At 47.6% G+C, this 18,957-nt stretch overlaps 5 protein-coding genes across 5 annotated transcripts; 3 read left to right on the forward strand and 2 right to left on the reverse strand.

Annotated features, from left to right (window-relative positions):
• Positions 1-2,045: 2,045 nt before the first annotated feature.
• Positions 2,046-3,951, reverse strand: N7516_011519 (cytochrome P450; the record flags this gene model as incomplete). Its single annotated transcript, XM_057224237.1, has 6 exons — positions 2,046-2,482; positions 2,578-3,189; positions 3,249-3,317; positions 3,391-3,493; positions 3,545-3,661; positions 3,727-3,951. The coding sequence occupies 6 exons, from the start codon at positions 3,949-3,951 to the stop codon at positions 2,046-2,048; spliced, it is 1,563 nt and encodes a 520-aa protein (XP_057069377.1).
• An 868-nt stretch (positions 3,952-4,819) lies between these two features.
• Positions 4,820-5,683, forward strand: N7516_011520 (putative pyroglutamyl peptidase type I; the record flags this gene model as incomplete). Its single annotated transcript, XM_057224238.1, has 2 exons — positions 4,820-4,933; positions 4,994-5,683. 2 exons carry the CDS (start codon positions 4,820-4,822, stop codon positions 5,681-5,683), a joined length of 804 nt encoding a protein of 267 aa, XP_057069378.1.
• Positions 5,684-6,131: 448 nt separating this feature from the next.
• N7516_011521 (MOSC domain-containing protein) lies at positions 6,132-7,271 on the forward strand (the record flags this gene model as incomplete). The annotated part of the gene is made up of 1 exon (XM_057224239.1): positions 6,132-7,271. The coding sequence occupies one exon, from the start codon at positions 6,132-6,134 to the stop codon at positions 7,269-7,271; it is 1,140 nt and encodes a 379-aa protein (XP_057069379.1).
• Positions 7,272-7,867: 596 nt separating this feature from the next.
• N7516_011522 (DNA-directed DNA polymerase POL5) lies at positions 7,868-11,064 on the reverse strand (the record flags this gene model as incomplete). The annotated part of the gene is made up of 5 exons (XM_057224240.1): positions 7,868-8,761; positions 8,811-9,110; positions 9,166-9,974; positions 10,044-10,623; positions 10,696-11,064. 5 exons carry the CDS (start codon positions 11,062-11,064, stop codon positions 7,868-7,870), a joined length of 2,952 nt encoding a protein of 983 aa, XP_057069380.1.
• Positions 11,065-16,593: 5,529 nt separating this feature from the next.
• On the forward strand, positions 16,594-18,443 carry nimT (putative tyrosine protein phosphatase MIH1; the record flags this gene model as incomplete). The annotated part of the gene is made up of 4 exons (XM_057224241.1): positions 16,594-16,844; positions 16,915-16,982; positions 17,038-17,260; positions 17,327-18,443. The coding sequence occupies 4 exons, from the start codon at positions 16,594-16,596 to the stop codon at positions 18,441-18,443; spliced, it is 1,659 nt and encodes a 552-aa protein (XP_057069381.1).
• Positions 18,444-18,957: the final 514 nt, after the last annotated feature.

The following is an 18,957-nucleotide window of genomic DNA, read 5'->3' on the forward strand; positions in this document are numbered from 1 at the left end:
CGCAGAATGTGGGTCACTGCGACTTCTAGGAAGAACTCGAGGGTGTGTCGGGGGTCGAAGTTGAGAGTAGATGAGTATGGCGCGAATTCGAGTCGAAGCGCGCAGTGTCGCGTCAATGTCGTGAATCGTGAAGAGGAGAAAAAGGAAAAGGTACAACGAGAGCAAGAGATGCAGGAGTAAAGTGAAAATAGAAGGGAAAAAAAACCGAGGTCTCGGTCGTGATATGCTTCCTGAGGAATGCGGCAACTTTGAAATCGGGGATCACCAGATCACATCTGCGGCTCCATCCCGTCCGAGTAGTAGGGAATGAAGGATTTCGTCATTACCCGAAAAAAAAATAACACACAAAAGAAAGAAACGTCCTCCTCAAACAGAGAAAGAGTGGGAGAAAAATAACTCGCGATAATGGTAGAAAGGGTTGGTAGAGAGAGAGAGAGAGAGAAAGAGAGAGAGAAGAAGAGGAAGAAGATGGGGGATTGGGCGTAGGGTGAGGCGGGAGTGGGAGGGGGGTACTTGGTACCTGAGATCCCCGTGGTGGACTGCCCACTGAACTTGGTACCCTATACTTAGTGGACTTGGCCCACTGCGAAAATCTTATGCGTTGTTTAACTAAAAAAGAATTATAACAGTCTCAAGTCTTAAAGTCTTTCAATTGATTCTCTCACTTCTCTCTCTTCTTTACAGATGTTTTTGTTTAGATTTGCCTCGAGTATTTCCTATATAGAATGGTTGTGGACACCATCTGGGCCTTGCTTGATGCATGCACTTGTCGACAAATAATTTGGCCACAGGACTTTGAAGGGAACCACCTTGGGAGGTAAGGACACCTTGAGCAAATAGTTAAGGTGATTTTGGCTCTAGGGCTTGTAGGTATTAACGTAAGCTGTACGGAGTACGGAGTACAGCTTGCAGCTTACTCGGTACTCAGCGTTGTAGACATCATAAATGACGGGGGCTGGTGTTTGAGATCAGGTACCATGTATGGAGTACGGAATACGGAGTACTCAGAGTACTACGTATGGTAGATCGAGTCTCCATCTTCAAGACATTGTCTCCAGCCATTCACTTCAGAGCTGCAAGGGTTTGTACAGAACAGAACGGAGAACGGCCAACCTGCGTATAGAAGTGCAGCTGATGGTCCTCGGCACTGATATTCTTCAGCTCATTTTTCCTTTTCCTTTTTTTTTTCAACTTCCAATCATATGTTTGCAGTCAGATCTTGGAAAGTAAAAGGTTCCTTTCATAGTGAATTGGTTTGTTGCGTTCAAAGAAACCGAAAACCAGCTTGGTAACGGGTACCTGGGTACCGTAGATCAGCGGTCACATTTTCTCATTGTGCGGTCTGGATCATCTCTGGAGCCCTGGAGCCCCCCGAACTACCCAAAGAGACAGGGCCAAAAAAAAAAGACCCATATAACCCCATTAGGACGGGTGGTGGAGGCGTTGCGGTTGGAGAAGCTTCACGTTCTTCTCCACTGACGCGTTGACGCGTCCAACACACGTGTTGAAATATTACTGTATACGGATTGTATACTGACTGTATAATTACCTGTCACGTGGTATCTTGTGTCTCAATTTTATAGTTATAGATCTATATAGATCTATATATCTATATATCTATATATCTATAAATACTACAGATTACAGAGTATATGGGCCACCTATCCACTGTTAAACATTCTGCATTAAAATTCTGTTCCTGAGTTATCCAATTCAAAGATCCATTCTCAACAGATTTAGTCCCAAGATCTCATCTCGCTTACAATGGATAGCCACAGTATACCCGCAGAACTGTGGACCAGATGCCAATCAACTCCACTTTCAGAGGAGACCAAGTCATATCTTCCTCGAAGACTTGGACTTGACCTTTTTCAAACTCGATAATATTCAAAGGGGTCCAGTGTCCATCAAAAATTCACCTTATCCCACAACTTGTAAATAACATCACTTCCATGATGACTAAAACACACAAAACCTACCTAGGTAGTGAGTATCCAAATATGTATAGAACACAAAGGGGGAAAAGTGCTGCGCACATCCATCCACTACTCCCCTAGGAAACCTAGGTCAACCTCCGACTTACGCGACCGGAACAGAATCTGAACTTGTGGGTCGGTGATAGACTCAACCCCATTCTCAATGTTTGGAGGTCGACCGCCGCTCGGCAGTTTCCAGTCGTACTTTAGAAGCAAATGAAGGAGCATGATTTTGGTTTCATTGGCGGCGAAGAACCGGCCCGGGCAGGCATGTACACCATGGCCGAAGGCGAAATGCTCACTTGTCGTCGCCACAAACTGATGCTTGTGTTCGTTACCGGGTTGCTTGCGTTTGTTGCAAAACCGGTAACCATCATAAGTGGCAGCATTGGGGTAGATAGTGTCATCTTCCAATATTTTCATAGAAACGAACATGTTGGCGCCTTTGGGGATCACAGTTCCATCGGAGAGCACAACTTGCTTAAGGGCGAGGCGGTTCATGGAGGCTGTTGTGGAGTGTCAACCAGTCATTCTTTAGCAAGAAAAGAAAGAAAAGAATTGTGGGTTGAATGAATAAACGAAAAGAACGTGGGTAACTTACTCAAGGAGAGTGGGTTAGTACGCTGCGATTCCTTCATCACACTGTCCATCAACTTCAACTTGAGCAAACTAGTCTTCTTCAGCACTCCATCCTCAGCAGCAACCGCGCAAATCTCATCACGCAGCGGCTGGATATACTCCGGGTACGCCGCGAGGTCATATATAACGTTAGTTAACAAGTTTGACGTAGTATGGATAGCCGCCAGTGCCAATCCAACCTGTGCACAAGACTGATCAAAGGTCAAGTTATCCCGGGCTTCAGCGGCTTCACGGTACCAGTCCAGAGCATCAGGTCCACGGGGTGGATCATCTTCAGGGAGCTTGCCCGCGCGAATCAAGGCCCGCCTGTCTATCTCGCGACTAATAATGGAGCGAGCCATTTCTAAGTGTGTGCGTAGCTTCTGGGTAGAGGGTAAGAACCAGTGGACGATCGGATGAAGAATGGATGGCCAGTCTCGTAGATCGCGCATAGCCATAAACGCATCGATGGCATAGTTCACGGAGACATCAATCCACTCATCGTCGTGGGAGATGGTCTCGCCAACAAATATCAAAGAGGAAAGGCGGGCTACCATGTACGGGACCTTATGCGCGATGTGGTAAGGCTTCCATTCTAGCAAAAGAAGAAGGGTCAGTGGAAAGATTCAATGCAAATGGGGTGCTTTAGCATACCATCGGTGGGGGGCAAGTGTTCATTCAATATCGCACCTGACTCCTTTGAGAGCCGAAGTGAAATGGACCCTGTTTGGATGGGAAAGATAAGTCAATTCTGTCTGTTGGGTGAGATCTGAGGTGTATATATGTAAAGTCATACCGAGCGCCTGGGTCAAGCTGGTCCGCACGATATCCACAGTAGCCTTTAAAGCAGCGCCATTATGAAATGGTCCAAACCCAGGAATGCGATCATTGAAGAATGTCTATACGCAAGTTAGCCATGGTCACCAATTATTTCCGGCTTCATAGCCTGCCTTTTTGATCGAGCCATCGAAACTCAGGTCTGGGTTGCTCTTGATTTCATCGACAAACTTCGGATGCAATACAACTATCGGACTTGTGGCTCCGATGATCTGAAAGACATTCACTCCCTACGAAGGCCTATTAGCATATTTGAGGGCAGAAAATACCGTCATTGATCTCTATTGAGACTCACCTTTGCAAAGCCTTCGGCAATCAGTTGACGACATGACCGAGTGAAGCGCTGCCGGGCCTTTTTGTTGGTAAGTTCCCACCAGGTCTTTCCAACCAAAGGAATGTGCTTATGCGGAATCCCGTTTGCTATATCTCCCCATATACTTGTTATGAACACCGCCACTAGGGCGATGCACACACTCTGTACAACATAGGGAGTGCTGAGCAATTCAGTGATGACTGCCATAGTCAAGGTCCAAGGTCAAGGCTGAAAAAGGGAAGAGGGGACAATAGAAGCAACACCCTAAATTTCTAAGGCATGATATTCTCCGAGGACCTACTTACTCATTTATAACATTTATAATAGCTACCGAGCCATCAACCAGTCAGGGAAACTCCATTTTCCCCTCAACCGACCTTGGACTGGATATTCAAAACCAGGGGGGCCCACGTAGGGTATCAAATGGCTGTCAAGTTGAACCGAACCGAGCCAAAGCCAATGGTTGGAGAGTATTCTAAGCGACTAATTCTTTTTACTCAGAACGTCAAAGCTCCGATAAACAATATTCTTGACCTACATCTATGTATACCTAGCCTGCAATGCGAGAACGAGAGCCAAATTAAGCGATCCCTACCCGAACAGGCAATTCTTGAATGGGGTTTCTATCCCGCCTAGATCCACTTGCATATACAGATGTTTTCCAATCTATTAAGCGTGCCAATGATAATAGAGGCTTGCAAATCCTGCAAGTTGAACGATATAATCATTGAAGGGGAAACCAGCTCTGTACTCCGTAGTACAAGAATGAGAAAGTCTCGGTAGCCTAGCACCCAGAAAAGTACATTTTTGGGGAATACCAGATGAAGACTTGGCAAATACCACTAACAAGATATCTATCTAAAAAGCTAATACTACTACATATCATATATAAGCAAACAAAATATGAAACCCGTTAACTGGTCATATATATAGCTTAACTGAACTAGGGCTAGTAAGAATCCATGGGTTGCATTCCGCCAAGACCCCGCATTCATCTGAGTGTCTTCCCAAGGTTCACTTCCCCCGCCTGCAAGTCATCTTCTCAACTTCCACCTCAAAGAAAATAACCTTGAATATGGGTGATTCCGGGACTATTGCTCCATATACACTCTCCACTCCTGTCGGCAACAGTCCGCTACATCCCTCGGCCTCGCCTAATGAGATATCCGTCCTAATAACAGGCTTTGGGGTAAGTGATCTGCATTTCGGATGTTGCTAGTATCCGAGCCGAAACTAATGGTGTAACCAGCCCTTCAAGACCAACCTTGTAAATGCGTCATATCTGATCGCTTCCTCTCTTCCATCGTCTTTCCTTTTCCCATCACCTAAAGGCCACGACTCGGACCCACGTCGCGTTTCACTCCATGTGCATCCCACTCCGATCCCAGTGGCATATGCCACTGTTCGAGAGGCTCTTCCCTTAATGCTGGAGGAGTTTGCAGCCTCTCATGGTGGTCGCAGACCTGATCTCATTATTCATATCGGCATTGCAGCTCCACGGCAATATTACTCCGTTGAAAGTTTAGCTCACCGAGATGACTATAACATCACCGATGTCAATGGTCGTCCCGGTTATGTGGACGGCGAGAAGCGATGGAAAGGGTTGGGTCTGCCACCGATACTAACACCAGGGCGTGCTGCAGATGATCCCACCTCTGTTTCGCCCTACCAACCCGACGACCAGTTCCTGGAGACGTGGCGTTCGTTTGCTCCCGAGTCGGATCTCCGGATCTCCCAGGATGCGGGCCACTACTTGTGTGACTTCATTTTCTACACCAGCATGTCTTTGGCCCAATTACAGGGCCAGGACCGCAATGTTCTGTTCCTCCATGTCCCTGGGACCTCTGAGGATGGGAATATCGAGCAAGGCAAGATTGTCACACTCGCCCTAATTAAGGCAATGGTCGCGTGTTGGCTTGATAAAAAACATTCGGTATAACCAGATTGCATCGCAGTTAACTTTATCTTGGACATATACCGCCTTCAGGTGGTCTACCTAAGTACATGTTGTTGGTTTTGATTTTATACTTATCCGGTATTTGGCTTCAACAGTCGCATTTTCTGGACTTGTATGCTTTTCAAGTTTCTTTTCCTTTTGGTTTTTGTACATCCTACATACACGCACTGTGTTTGCATGTGGCATTTCATACGTACCATGTGTCTAATTCATACCTCTCGGACTTTTTTTTCTATTATTGGACTCAAGGGCAGCTACCATATATAAAATAACAAAATAACAGGATAAGGCACAGCACTATAATAGTAAACTGGACGTCCACTGTCCAAAACTAAGTCATAACTTCATATAGAAAGGCGGCATTCCGTGGCAAAACCGACTTATCACCTTCCAGGATTGTATAACCCTAACATTTTCCCAAACAGCAAACATGCTTCAGTCGCACAACATGGCATCAGCGGTAATATTAGGCCTCATACTCCTAATTCCAGTCCTCCTGATTACCCCCTTCACAGGATGGCCCAGATCCGTCCAATGGCCAAACAAACTTCTCCGCATATGGCCCCGCCCCAAACAATCCAGCGAGATCGTCTCGTTGCGCATGTACCCCATCAAATCCTGTCGAGGCCTAGAAGTCCAATCAACAATCCTAAAACAACATGGTCTTGACCTCGACCGCCGCTGGATGCTCATCGACCCATCTTCAAATACCTTCTTAACAATCCGCCAAATCCCCGATATGACTCGCATCCGCACCGCCCTAAGTGCCGACGGCGACGAATTGGTCGTGAGTATCCCAATCCCCGAAGCAAAAGACCAAGACCAAGACCAAGACCATCAATTCCACACAATCCGCATCCCTTCCCATCCATCCCCACAATGGCTAGCGGAAAATACAAATCTGGGCCCCGCCCACATCTGGGGCACGGAGACGGACGGATACAGGTACAGCGAGGAAATCAATGCCCCCTTCTCCGCCTTCCTGCAACGTGACGTCGCCCTCGTCTACAAGGGTCCAACCCCACGCGTGCTGAAGGGTAACGGCGCCCCGCGTCGTCTCGGTCGCGTCCAGACAACCAACTTTCCCGACGTGCACCCGGTATTGATTGCTTCGGAATCTTCGCTGGCAGAGTTAAACGGTCGTCTGGGAAAGGTGGGTGTGGATCCGATTACTGTCGAGCGGTTCCGTCCGAATATCGTTGTGCGCGGAGGCGTGCCATGGAGTGAGGATTCGTGGAAGTTGGTTCGCATTACCGGTCGGGAGGCCAGCGGTATTCCTGGTGATTCTGCTGGTTATGACAAAGCTGTTATCCGGTCCCCGCTTGATCTAGATATTTTGGCTCGCTGTGCACGCTGCCAGGTGCCTAATGTCGATCCAACTACGGCATTCAAGAACAAGAAGCAGCCGTGGGATATGCTTGTTTCGTACCGTAGGGTCGACGAGGGGGTTAAATACAAACCTTGCTTCGGGATGCTGAGTGCGCCGCGTAATGAGGGCGCTATTGAGGTTGGGATGAAGCTGGAGGTTTTGGAGGAGACGACTAAGCATCAATACCTTACTGGTTTTTAGGGGGGGATTCAATGATTCATTGCGAGATGAATAGAATATGGCATTGTAAGATTAGAAGTTGAACGACGTGAAAGTACATATGTGTATATATATATTTCCCACTCTCCATGATATACATTAGAATATGTGCATGGACATCTCTTTTCCAACCTCAATACCGTCCTTTTAGAAGGCCGAACACAACTTTTCGAACTAATACTTGATCTCTGGATGAAATGGCCGAATGATGGATGGGTGTACTCCGTGACTTGGCCAAGAGATCATAGGACAATCGGAACGTCCGATTGTCACTGCAGCGGTATATATACTAGGCCCTAGACTCTGATTGGGACCACACTCACTGATTTGAGTCTTGACTGAAGTTTACTCAGTGAGCCTGACTCTGAGCGTCCTCGTAAAAGCGGAGCTAAGATAGGAAAGCCCCAGCAGAGGAAAAATGGTACGTATAGCGACATAGGTACATATATGCGATCGATCTGATTCAAAAATAAGATGGTGGACTACATAAAACCCGTTGAATAAACATGATAATGACATTGACATTGAAAACTAGCGACGTATTATACTCGCAATCTCTATACAAAAGAACCCACCACTCACTTCAACTGTTTACTCGCGGAAACACACCAGTTATTCCACTCCGAAAAGAACGACGGCTGCACATGACACTTAGTACTCATGAGCTGATCCTTGCGAGTAGCAGCATAAACATCCACAACACCCGCAATAGCATCCTTATCATGCGCAACAAGAACCTTAGTAACAAGCAAACTAGCCTGGCTGCAAGCTGTCGCATGGCCCACAGGTCCACTGTGGCTAGCCTCTTTATGAACAGACCGGAGAAGCTCCCAGAGCGCCGCCGCCTGTGCGTCGTCCTCGATCTTAGGGAGCGAATTGCCCTTGCACACCTTCGTGTACTCGCGCAGCACCCCGTTGGCCTTGGTGGCGATTTGCTTCACGCTGGTCCGGCGAGATAATCGGAGCAACGGCAGGAGGATATCCAGTGCGAGGGGGCGGGTGTGGCTCTTTTTTACAAAGATCTCTAGTAGGTCCAGGACGCGGTTCTTGAAGTTCACCATGTTCTCGCGTGCGTCTTTCTTGTCTTTGCGGTGGGAGGTTTCTTGGCGACGTGCACGGAATACTTGCACTAGTTTGTCGTCTAGTTCGTCCATCTCATCGTCGTTCATGTCGGCATCGGAGTCGGACTCATCTTCGTCTGCGCGGTGGGAGCCGAGAGCTGCGGCTAGTTTGGCTTCAAAGGCGGCGACTTCCTGTGCGTCTTCTTCGTTGTCTTCTTCTTCTTCCTCGTCGTCGTCGTCGTCGTCGGAGCCGGAGCCGCCGGCTTCAACGACCTCGACATCACTGTCAAGCTCATCCTCGTCGACATCCTTCATCTCCTCGTCATCATCATCTCCTTCTTCCTCGGCTTCGTCGTCTTGTTCTTCAAACATCTCTTGCTGTCCGGCAAGACTCTCCTTGGCCTCGAGAATCTAGGTCAAGTTAGAAAATGCATGTCTGACAGAAGTTGAGGCTACATACCGAGGTCAAAGATTCCAATCCGTTCTCGGTGATCTGGTTAGCAAATGCGCCAAACACCTGCTCACTCATACGACGGAAAAGCTGCGATTGCTTGGATGCGAAGCTGAGAAGGATCTCAACCAACGCATCCGAGGCATCGCCGGCGTCTTCCGTTTTGGTCTCCTTGTCACCTAGGAACTTGGTATAACAGAACTCCAGCTCATCAAGCATGGATACCGCATCTGCGTCTCCGTTGTACACCTGCATGATAGTCATGGAGTAAAGCAGCTTGAAGGCGGCCATGCCCTTCTCTTTCTTCTCCTATGTGGTAGTCAGTATAAGTGGCCAAAAGATCGAACGGGAGAAAGAATCATACCCTGCTGCTCAACTTCTTGAGAGATTTGAAAGCAGCCTTCACTGATTCCGACAGCTTCTCATCGATAGCGATGATGAATTTGCCGAATTCGCCAGACTTGGCTGCATCGCGAATCTGCTTCACTACAGCATATGGGAGTGTAGCAGCGAAATTTTGGTTGGAAATAAGGCTGTTCAAGCAGGAGTTAATTCGATTGCGCAGGAGTTCTTGTGTTGCCGATGAGAGAGGAGGCTCGGGGGCAGTGGAGCCCTTGCCGGTATCCATGAAGTACGCAAAGCGCACGAAAATGGACAGAATCTGCTCAAGGCTTGCTTGCAGGTCTTCGGCATCGTCTTCATCGGCAGAAGCCTTGGAGCGCACAATTGTCAATAGGAGACCAGCGATGAATTGACGGTTGGATGCGGCGGTTTTCTCCTCGGTTGTGCCGGGGTTTTGAATAAGTTGTTCGAAGAATGGGACAATCTCTTCCAGTGCCTCGAAGTTGGCTTCGGCAACAATCTTCTCAACCGTCTTGGTTTTTGTAGCCTGGTCGAAGTTCAGCGTGCCGCTGGTTCCCATCAAGCCACGGATGGCCGCAGCTGCGAATTCGGGTTCCTTGAACACGCGGGCCTGGATTGCCTTGGCCACTTTAACGGCCATTCGGTGCAAGTACCGGTCCTCCACGGCGAGCTGGTTCGTCAAGCATCGCATAAGATTCTTGGTAAAAATCTGAGAGGCCTGCTGCGATGCACCATCGTTGAGAATTCTGTTGAAAAGAAGGAAGCCCCAGTATTTGCGCTCGTCCGAGGACGCAGCAGCAAACAATCCATCTATAAGGAGTTTCTATTTGTCAGTTCCATATGTATCATGTATCATTCCACCGCTAGATAGGTACTCACTGTCCACAACCTCAGTCCAGAAATCAGCGAAGGTCATACGAGACTTCTTCGATTTATCCTTAGCCTCAACACTGGTCCGAGACAGAACCGCATCCCAGGCGAAGTGAAGCTTGTTGTTCCAGACGCCAGAGGACTTCGCGGTGTTCACCTTAGTCTCACCGTCGCTGGCCGCAGCACCCGATTCCTTCATGATCTTCGACATGCTGCTACGTTCCTTCGTATCCAGAGGGTCGTCATGCTTCCAGACCTTGCTCGGGAAGGTGACATCGGGGAACATATCCTTCGCCGCCAACCAGATAGCAACACCCTCAGGCGATCGGGCGAGGTCGCGCACGCAGAGCTGTTCTAGTGCAGACTGGATGTACTTGGGTTCCATCTTGCGCGCAGCCAGGTCGTAGACACACTGGTAGATAATCCACCCACATTCTTCGCGGATCCATGGCTTCTTCTGTGCAAGCTCGAAAACAAGATCGACGACCTGGGTCCATTGCTCGAAGGGCACGGTGGGCTGGAACAGGACGGAGGATTTGATGATCGCTTCAGCGCCGAAAAGACGGCCGAAAAGGTGATCGCGTTGTTCCTATATGAAACGAAAGGATATCCCAGTTAGCGCATGCGACGTTTTTTTTAAAATCCATGTGTGGCCACCAACCTGTCCCGACTCGCTGCCGTATGAACTGGACTGAGACTCCCAGAGGTTCAGCGCATCCGAGAAAGTGAAGCGTGATGTTTCTCTTGTTGATGAGAAGACCTGTGTCAGAATCTCTGTCAAGGCAATTGAGAATCCGATTCGAGCAGCTTTGCGGCTACTGCAGAGACCGCGGAAGAGTCTCGATAGCACCTTCTTGATCTGTTCATCGGCAGGGTTCTGGTCTGGAGTGAATTGTGACACTAGGGCCTGGGCAGCCTTGAGTCGAATATCATCTTTTTCACTGGCGAGATCCTCGTAGAGTTCCACCAGCTTCACGTCGACATTGTGAGGTTCGCGGCGGCGCTTTGAACCGGCGAAGGGGGGGCCCATTGCTGAGACTGGGGGGATTTTGGGATGGCAAATAGGTGGGAGGTTCAATTAGCGATCAGACTATTCGCTCCTAGGCCTTGACAATGGAGATCTGCAAACCAAAGGCACGTTCAACACTCCTTGCGGCCGTTCAAGTTGCTCAGAAAAATTCATGCTTTAGCCTATTCAGGGCTAGCGTGATCCGATAAGCCGATAAAGACTTTGATGCTCCAAGAGACCGGGGTTGAACGGCCAGACAACCTCATTAAACATGGATTCTTTTTTTTTTTTTGCTAGAGATCTCAAGAGGATATCTGATATGATTTATTGACCATCTTAAAAAACCAAGAGTGGTGGTGTGAGGTTGTATCAAAAGGTTCTAGGCACGTATATATATTGTAGTATTCGACCACACTCAGCAAAGACTGCAAGACCTCCAACAAAACTAGATTTCGTCTGCTTATAGCAATCCTAAAGGAAAATTCACTAAGTCACTTATATGCACTCAGCCTACGATCCTAGCCAAACAAAAAAAAAAAAAAAAAAAAGGTCCAGCCCCAAAGACCACACAGCTATCTCCAAGTATACCGAGTAGGCCGCGGAGTACGTACTCCGTCCTCCGTATCTCTCAAACGTAGCCCCTGGAAGCCACAGCAAAGATACCTCAAAAACCACGCAACAGATCGGACATGGCAACATGCAACCAACGTTTCAATAGACGGACAAGCATGGTGTATTCGAAGCTGTCAGAGAAACCGGGGATCCAAAAGAAGGACTAATTCAGGGGTAATGACGAATCCCAAAAACGAGATCAGGTTCCAGACCATTCAACGTCAAACCACCAGCCCAGACGCAGAAATATCCTGTTGTCAAAGGCAACCGGGAAACCAACATCCATTTATACAATCGCATGTCGCCGAGGATAATCCGCTAATTGCACTGGATCCGAGCTTCAGGATCCGGGCTCCGCTTGCGCTGATTTCACGGATGCACCGACCCGCCCCCGGGGCTGATCTGTATACGAGTAGGCCGAACAAAGCGTCATTCATAGTATGTTGTCGGTAGCAAAAAGTAGGAATCATGCATTGAACTATCAATTTGGCGCGGGCGAGACCATGTTGATATCTGATAGAATCAATTCTATGGAGCTCGGAAAGAAAATTACCTCTGTATCAGAATTGATGTGTTGGAACGGATGAGAGGGGGATCATCTGCCGTGGATCTGCATGGTTTAAGTAGTTTTTAGTTTTGAATAGTTAGTCGTCGTGCTGGTAACATGTGGGAATGGATTTCGTGGGAATTGCCCAGGTGGTTTGGATGTAGGCGGATGGGTCTCGGAGTGAATAATATATGGAGTCTGGCGTCTTTGGTGGGCCTGGGAGTCCTGGCAACCGTTGTGATAGATGTAGGGTCGGGTGTCAGATTTTGCGTTTTCAGGGGCTTGCAGGGCTTGCCTGATTATGCCAGTATCACCATATTGGACGGCTTTGTATGACTTGAGACGTTGTACGAAGTACAGAGGTTCGGAGTGGAATTTGGTTAAGTACTGGGATTGGGGAGTGTACACGGTGTTTAAGTAAAGACGGGGTTGGCTACAGGTTTAGCTTAGAGTGGTCTGGACGCAGTTAATTTTTATTTCTTTTTTAAAATATACATATATACGTGGTTATTTGGTTATTCTGTGCTACAAAAGAAGTCTAGACCAGTAAAAAAAAAACATGGTTGAATATACCAGTCCAGCGGCGCCTAGGTAAACCTCTTGATCTATCACTGGATGTATTTGACAGAGATCCCACAATCGGAGCTGTGTGATGTGGGGAGTCACCAGCTTCCAAATAGGGAGTAGGGCGACACTAATACGTGATAGCACGATTGAGAGAGAGGGGAGCTGACAGGCACGAAGCCGGAGGCGCGCGTAGATGACCGGGGGGTACCAATAGCGCTGATCGGGGACTCCGAGCCGGAAGAAGTAATAATTTTGACAAATATAGAAAAGATTAGGGGAAAATACATATTAGGGTAAGGGTATTTCCAGTACTGAGGAAGTGTATAATAGTCTGTATAATAGTCTGTATAATATATATTATAATACCAAAATACAAAGAACCTTGGAAGTTCCAGTTCTTCTTTGATGTCATGCGTGATCACGGGACAACGCATTAGTTTCGTGGAAAAATCCTTGGAAGCTTTGCTTTGTTTACTCCGTAACCTGAAGATTCACCCATATCAACAACATCGTGACATCACATTGGACAATAAGAGGGTAAGATCTTAGAAAGAGGGGAAAAAGTCTAGCCCTAACCATGCAGGGAAGAATATCGGGGACACGAGGAAATGTGATGAACCCCGCAGCGAAGAAGTCGGCTGGAGAGCTGACATGACTGGCCCCATCGCACATGGCGTTGTGATGCAATTGACCGGTCACATCATCGGGGTCCTCTCCGACTCCACATTAGCTGCGACTCCGCCGTGGCGCAGTGAGATAGTTAGATCGGGTTGGGCTGATACGGTCAGCATTTCAGAGACTTTCGTATATGCAAGCGCTTGGAAAGAGGATGCTGATTCGTGAACATATGTGCTAGTGTGATGGTCAACACATCAGCACCTCAACACATCAACACGCATCAAAACAATGCGATCAGAGACAACTCCTGAAGGTTTCAGGACGGGCGGAGTATTCAACTTCCGAGGCTAATATTAATGTGTATCTATGATTAGCACATCAGGTTTGCAATGTGCACGGAGCACAGATAGATGGATGTCCAGTACTCCGTAGATATGTCGTAGCATCACGGGCCAATAAAAATCCCCCCCGTCGTGGGAGTTGCACACCGCAATCGTCGGCCACAGGGAGAGAGGTGCGTAACAAGCTCCTTCAAGAGATGGGCATACATATGTTGTAGAGGGCGACCAATTGTAAAAATCCCAAGGACCAGGGATTGATGTATCTCGGATCGGATATAATATACCAGGATGGCCCAGCGCAGGTCGAGGTGTTTCACGAGACGGTCTAGAGTAGCACACCGTGGGGTACTCTGTATAGTGGTGAATCATGAGCTGAGTGTCCACTATGACTGGGCCACACTATAGCCGACTCCAGCGACTAGTAGTTTCAGACGCCATGCTCTGTACAAAGTAAGAAGTCATGGCGGTCAATCTGAGATCTTTCTGTGGTCCGTAGTAAATATCGCATCGGATAGTCCCATTTGGACTGGGCAGAGATCTGTGTTGATAAACCTGTTTTAAGGTGTTGATGAACCATGCTTTTGGTTCCAGGTTTGTGGCGTTCATCGCATGAGTTTTTGACCCCGGCTCATCCTTACTGCTGTTCGTGGTAGCCCTAGCTCAAGAGCGGCCATTGAGATGCAATTGACATGCGATTGAGATACAATTGCTTTCGTTGGTAAGAAGTGCGCCAAAGACCATCAGACATGAAGGTTTCAATAGAACTACCCTTGGGCAATTAATGTATATTGAAGTCAAACATCCTACCAAGGGGGATGGAAGGGATGCGCGACATTGGAGACCATCGTGAGCCCTTGATCAACAGGAATGCCCAAGTAAGGGCAGCACGGGTATGTATGAGGAGAGCACTATAGCTTCAATTTCCAGAGGAAGAATGAGATTATCTACCATTCCTTACTCAATACTACGTTGTAGGGTCCGATCTTGAAGTTATTGAATGGCCATCGACTCTAATTATTTTGTATACCACCTTGTACTCCATACTCCGCACAAGAGATAGAGATTCCAAACTCTGATCGGTTCTTGATATTGCCTAATAGGGTCTAGATAGTGCGAACTCTTTCATTTATTTTTTTCATTTCGGAGATGAGGAGATCTTAAGATTCCACGCCTCTCCCGTGTGGCCAATCAATACCTCGGTAAGATGATCACAGGGGGGCCTCATATCGGGCTAGTAGAGTCGATCGAGCACTATACTATTAGCATATTAACATATTAACATAGTCTTAGGATAGCAGGACTAGAATTGAGAATGGATCTAGTTGTTCAACACGGGGATTTAGAATGAATTGAAGTATATCGTTGACGTTATGTCAAAGCAATCAAGAAAACCGTTCTCAATCGAAGCGCCCTTACTTCCTCATCACTTGCTTTCCCATCACTTGCAGAAGCTTTAAATTTTTCTTTTCTCCCGAGAACAGGAAAAGTGGATATTCTCTCTGCATTAGACTCGATCTCTTTGGCTCCGTTTTTTTTTTTTTCAGCTCACCTGTGGTTGATGGATAGACACGGGAAATAAAAAGTTTTTTGGTGGATACTTATTTTGTAAGAACCAAATAACATAGGTAGTAAAGAATAGTACGTAGTTTAACTAGACATTTAACATAAAGCGTACAGGGTAATATATACAGAGACAATCCTCCTTCCATAGAGCAGGGGAGTGAAAGCTAAACCCAAGACATACCTAGATATAGTACCATGTACTCCGTACTCCATACACTCGGAAGAAAATGGAAGGATGAGCTCTGATAGGCGCTGGGTTGCTGCGGCAAGGGAGTCCCGGGCAACGGAAAGGAAAAAAAAAAAAAAAAAGTATTTGACCCCTAGCCAGAGCATGGGGAGTCAATCCTTTACTCTCTCTGGTTAATCATTTTGTATTAGTATGTTGTATTGGAATATACCTATTTCCCCATGAAATATGTATTTAATTTAATTAATTTCTTTTTTTTAAATGGGTCATTTTACCATACAGGTTCTTTTTACAGGTTCATTATACAGATTCCTTATACTGATCTTCCCATACATACCTCGATTTACATATATGTACTCTCTCTCCTATATACTCCAATAATACCATACCCAATATTATAATTATTTAAAATTCCCGATTACGTCGAAAATCGGAGCCGCAGTAATAATCAATTTACTCAATTACTTAGTACATTCGGAGATCCTCCCCACCTGCGTTGCCCATTGCAACAAGCCCATCCCTTCAGCTTCATGGTTTCTTTCTTCAAACCGCTTTGTTCCTACTTCTTCTTCTTTTTGATAACTACTCTTGACATTCCTCGACATTTGTGATCAAGTCTTTTTTTGTTCAGTTCGATTGCCGAATTCCATATCATATTCTGGGACCTTTTCCCCTCAGTCCTGCAGCACCCACGAGCTTGCTCCGAACCCCTCCACTTACGAACATATTCACCAAATTCATCATATTTACTTCCCACCCCCGACCCCCAAAAAAAACCTCCGAATTCTTGCCATGGACCGATAAATTCTGTGACTTTACAAATACAACTCTCGCCGTTGGTGGTTAGGGTCTGGGGACCTAGGATTTTTTTTTTTTCTCTCCCGGAACTGGTTGTCACGGCGATCGTGGGGACCCATAACGTTGAAATTGCAAACGTGGAGACCTGCGTTGAGACTTTTTCTTTTCTTTTTTGAACCTCAGTTTGTAGGAACCTAGTACTGGGTAGACATCTGTGGTCAGGGCCTGATTGCCTCTGTTCCATCTGTTCCGGTTGCTTTCCCAGAAAACTAACTGTACCACGTCGGCTTCGTGGTCCAGTTGCAATTCGTTCGGTCATGGAGCACTCTTCACCTCTCGCTGCTATGCAGCCTCCATCAGTCATGTTCGGTCATTGCTTTCGTTCAGAGACATCGACTTCTTATCCCCTGGGTTCAATGTCCGGGTTTGGTGGGAACCCGTTCAATTTCAAAGAATTGTCTATGAAGAAGTCTAGTTCGGACTACTTCAACATGAAACCCATTCGAGGATCTTCCCCCACAGCTAGTTTGGCTGCTGATCTTTCTCAGAACTTCCATATTGACCAGAGGTATGTGGAAGGGTTTCCATGGGTCGTTTCATGTTCAAAACGGACAAAGCCCGGCTAACTCTATATTTAGTCCTCAATTAGCCACACCTCGGCGGTCTTTGTTCACAGCCAGTATGCTGGGTCAGACTAATGGACGTGGTAAGTAAAGACTAACAATGGAAAGAGTGGAGAGGGTTACTGATCTGTTATATAGATGATGTGATGACCACCCCGCCGCTCCCATCTTCTTCTCCGGCTCCGGCTATGGATGTGATGGAAATGTCTCCACTGCCTCACAAGCCGGCCTTTTTTGTTACTGCCGAGATCGAGATACAATCTCCGACACCTGGGGCCAGTCCGATGGGATCACCAATGAGATCTCCGCTACCCAGCCCTCTACAAGCGTCTCCGATGGAGTCTCCTCTATGCCCACCTGAGTAAGTGCACGGGATACTCAGCTAGCCACCACATCAGCTCCGCTAACAGAAATTTCTATCTGACAGGAGGAAGCGTCCAACTTTCCTGCGTCCTAGTCTGGCTAGGAGTAAGGCTCAGTCTTACCAACTTGGACAGACCCGGCCTGCCCCGGAGAGTAAAGCACCGCCCTTTCGATTTGGAACTGGAGCCAAGACATCTCTCAGCACGTCGACTTCTCTGGAAGATATGTTTGGGGACTCGCCTCCCCATGAGCGTCCAATCTCTCGCAATGGTTCTTCCACTCACCTGGGACCACCGCCCCGTATGCGGCCATCACTCCACCATGCCCGTAGCAGCGGCTCGCCCGCCCCCAGTTCAATCCGCAAACCCTCTCATTCTTTGATGCGTCCCCGCAAGCAATGTCGACGATCATTGAGTATGTTTGAGAACCCAGCAGATGTTATTGCCGATAAAGAGGCCAAGGTAGCGACAAATACACCCGTCCAGTCCATCAGTGACATTTCGAGCCCGCCCAGCATGAAGCTGCCTCACTTCATCCCTGAGGATCGCGCGGACTCTCTGCCTCGCATCGACAAGAGCACTCTTCTGGAACTCATGAACGGGAAGTTCAATGACCAGTTCGACAACATTCTCATCATCGACTGCCGCTTCGAGTATGAGTATGAGGGTGGTCACATCACCGGTGCATTGAACTATAACGACAAGGAACGTCTCGCCGGTGAACTCTTCAGTGCTCCCCAATCCCGTACTGCGCTTGTCTTGCACTGCGAATACTCTGCCCACCGGGCTCCCATCATGGCCAAGTACCTGCGACACCATGATCGCGCCATCAATGTTGATACTTACCCTCACCTGTCATACCCCGATATGTACATTCTAGATGGTGGATACAGTTCATTCTTTGCTGAACACCGTTCTTTCTGTTTCCCTCAGAACTATGTCGAAATGAGTGCCAAGGAGCACGAATTTGCCTGCGAGCGTGGACTTGGCAAGGTCAAGCAGCGCTCTAAGCTGAACCGCGCCCAAACTTTTGCCTTCGGTGAACAGTCACCTCCCATGGAGGACAGCCCAACTGGACGTTGCCGACTTGGCGACAACGAGCGAAACCGCTACCTAAGCTCTCCTTTCTCTCAAAGCCCGGTCCCTGCCCGCACTCCCGGCCGCCGGATGCTTTCCTACTAAATCCACTTGCTAGTACCTTTCCTTTTTTGGGTGCATTACATCTTCCTGCATCTCATTTCTTTTTTTTTCTTTTTCATTTCTTTTTCTTTTTCGTCTTGTCCTTGGAGCGTGGTGTTTGGCTGATGCATTCCAAGATGCTTTACGGCGGCTTTTTATTTCTTTTCTTTTGCTCAACTTCTTTCGATCATTCCCGTCCTGCTGAGGTCTGATTGGTGTTGGCGTGCTGGATCACCTGCGCTCTTCACCTTTTCCCTCATCTCTTTGATACCTGCTATCGGTATCGTCCTCTCCTTCGCTCGCCCTATTTACCTCGTGGGTTCCTGCTTTCTCCAATATTTCCTTTGCGTGGCCTGTTGCCACATCTCTCAATGACTATCGCCCACAATCTTCCCTGGGCAATTGACTCTCATGACCCATTTGAATCTGAGTGTCCCCTTTCATATGTCTATTTAACGACCTCGCAACTTCGAAACCGAAAATGCGCACGAAGACGGCCTATCCTCGCCAGATTTCC

The sequence above is a fragment of the Penicillium verrucosum genome, assembly GCF_028828655.1.
Source record: "Penicillium verrucosum strain IBT 35672 chromosome Unknown utg000005l_segment0_segment0, whole genome shotgun sequence".
In the NCBI taxonomy this organism is placed as follows: Eukaryota; Fungi; Ascomycota; class Eurotiomycetes; order Eurotiales; family Aspergillaceae; genus Penicillium; species Penicillium verrucosum.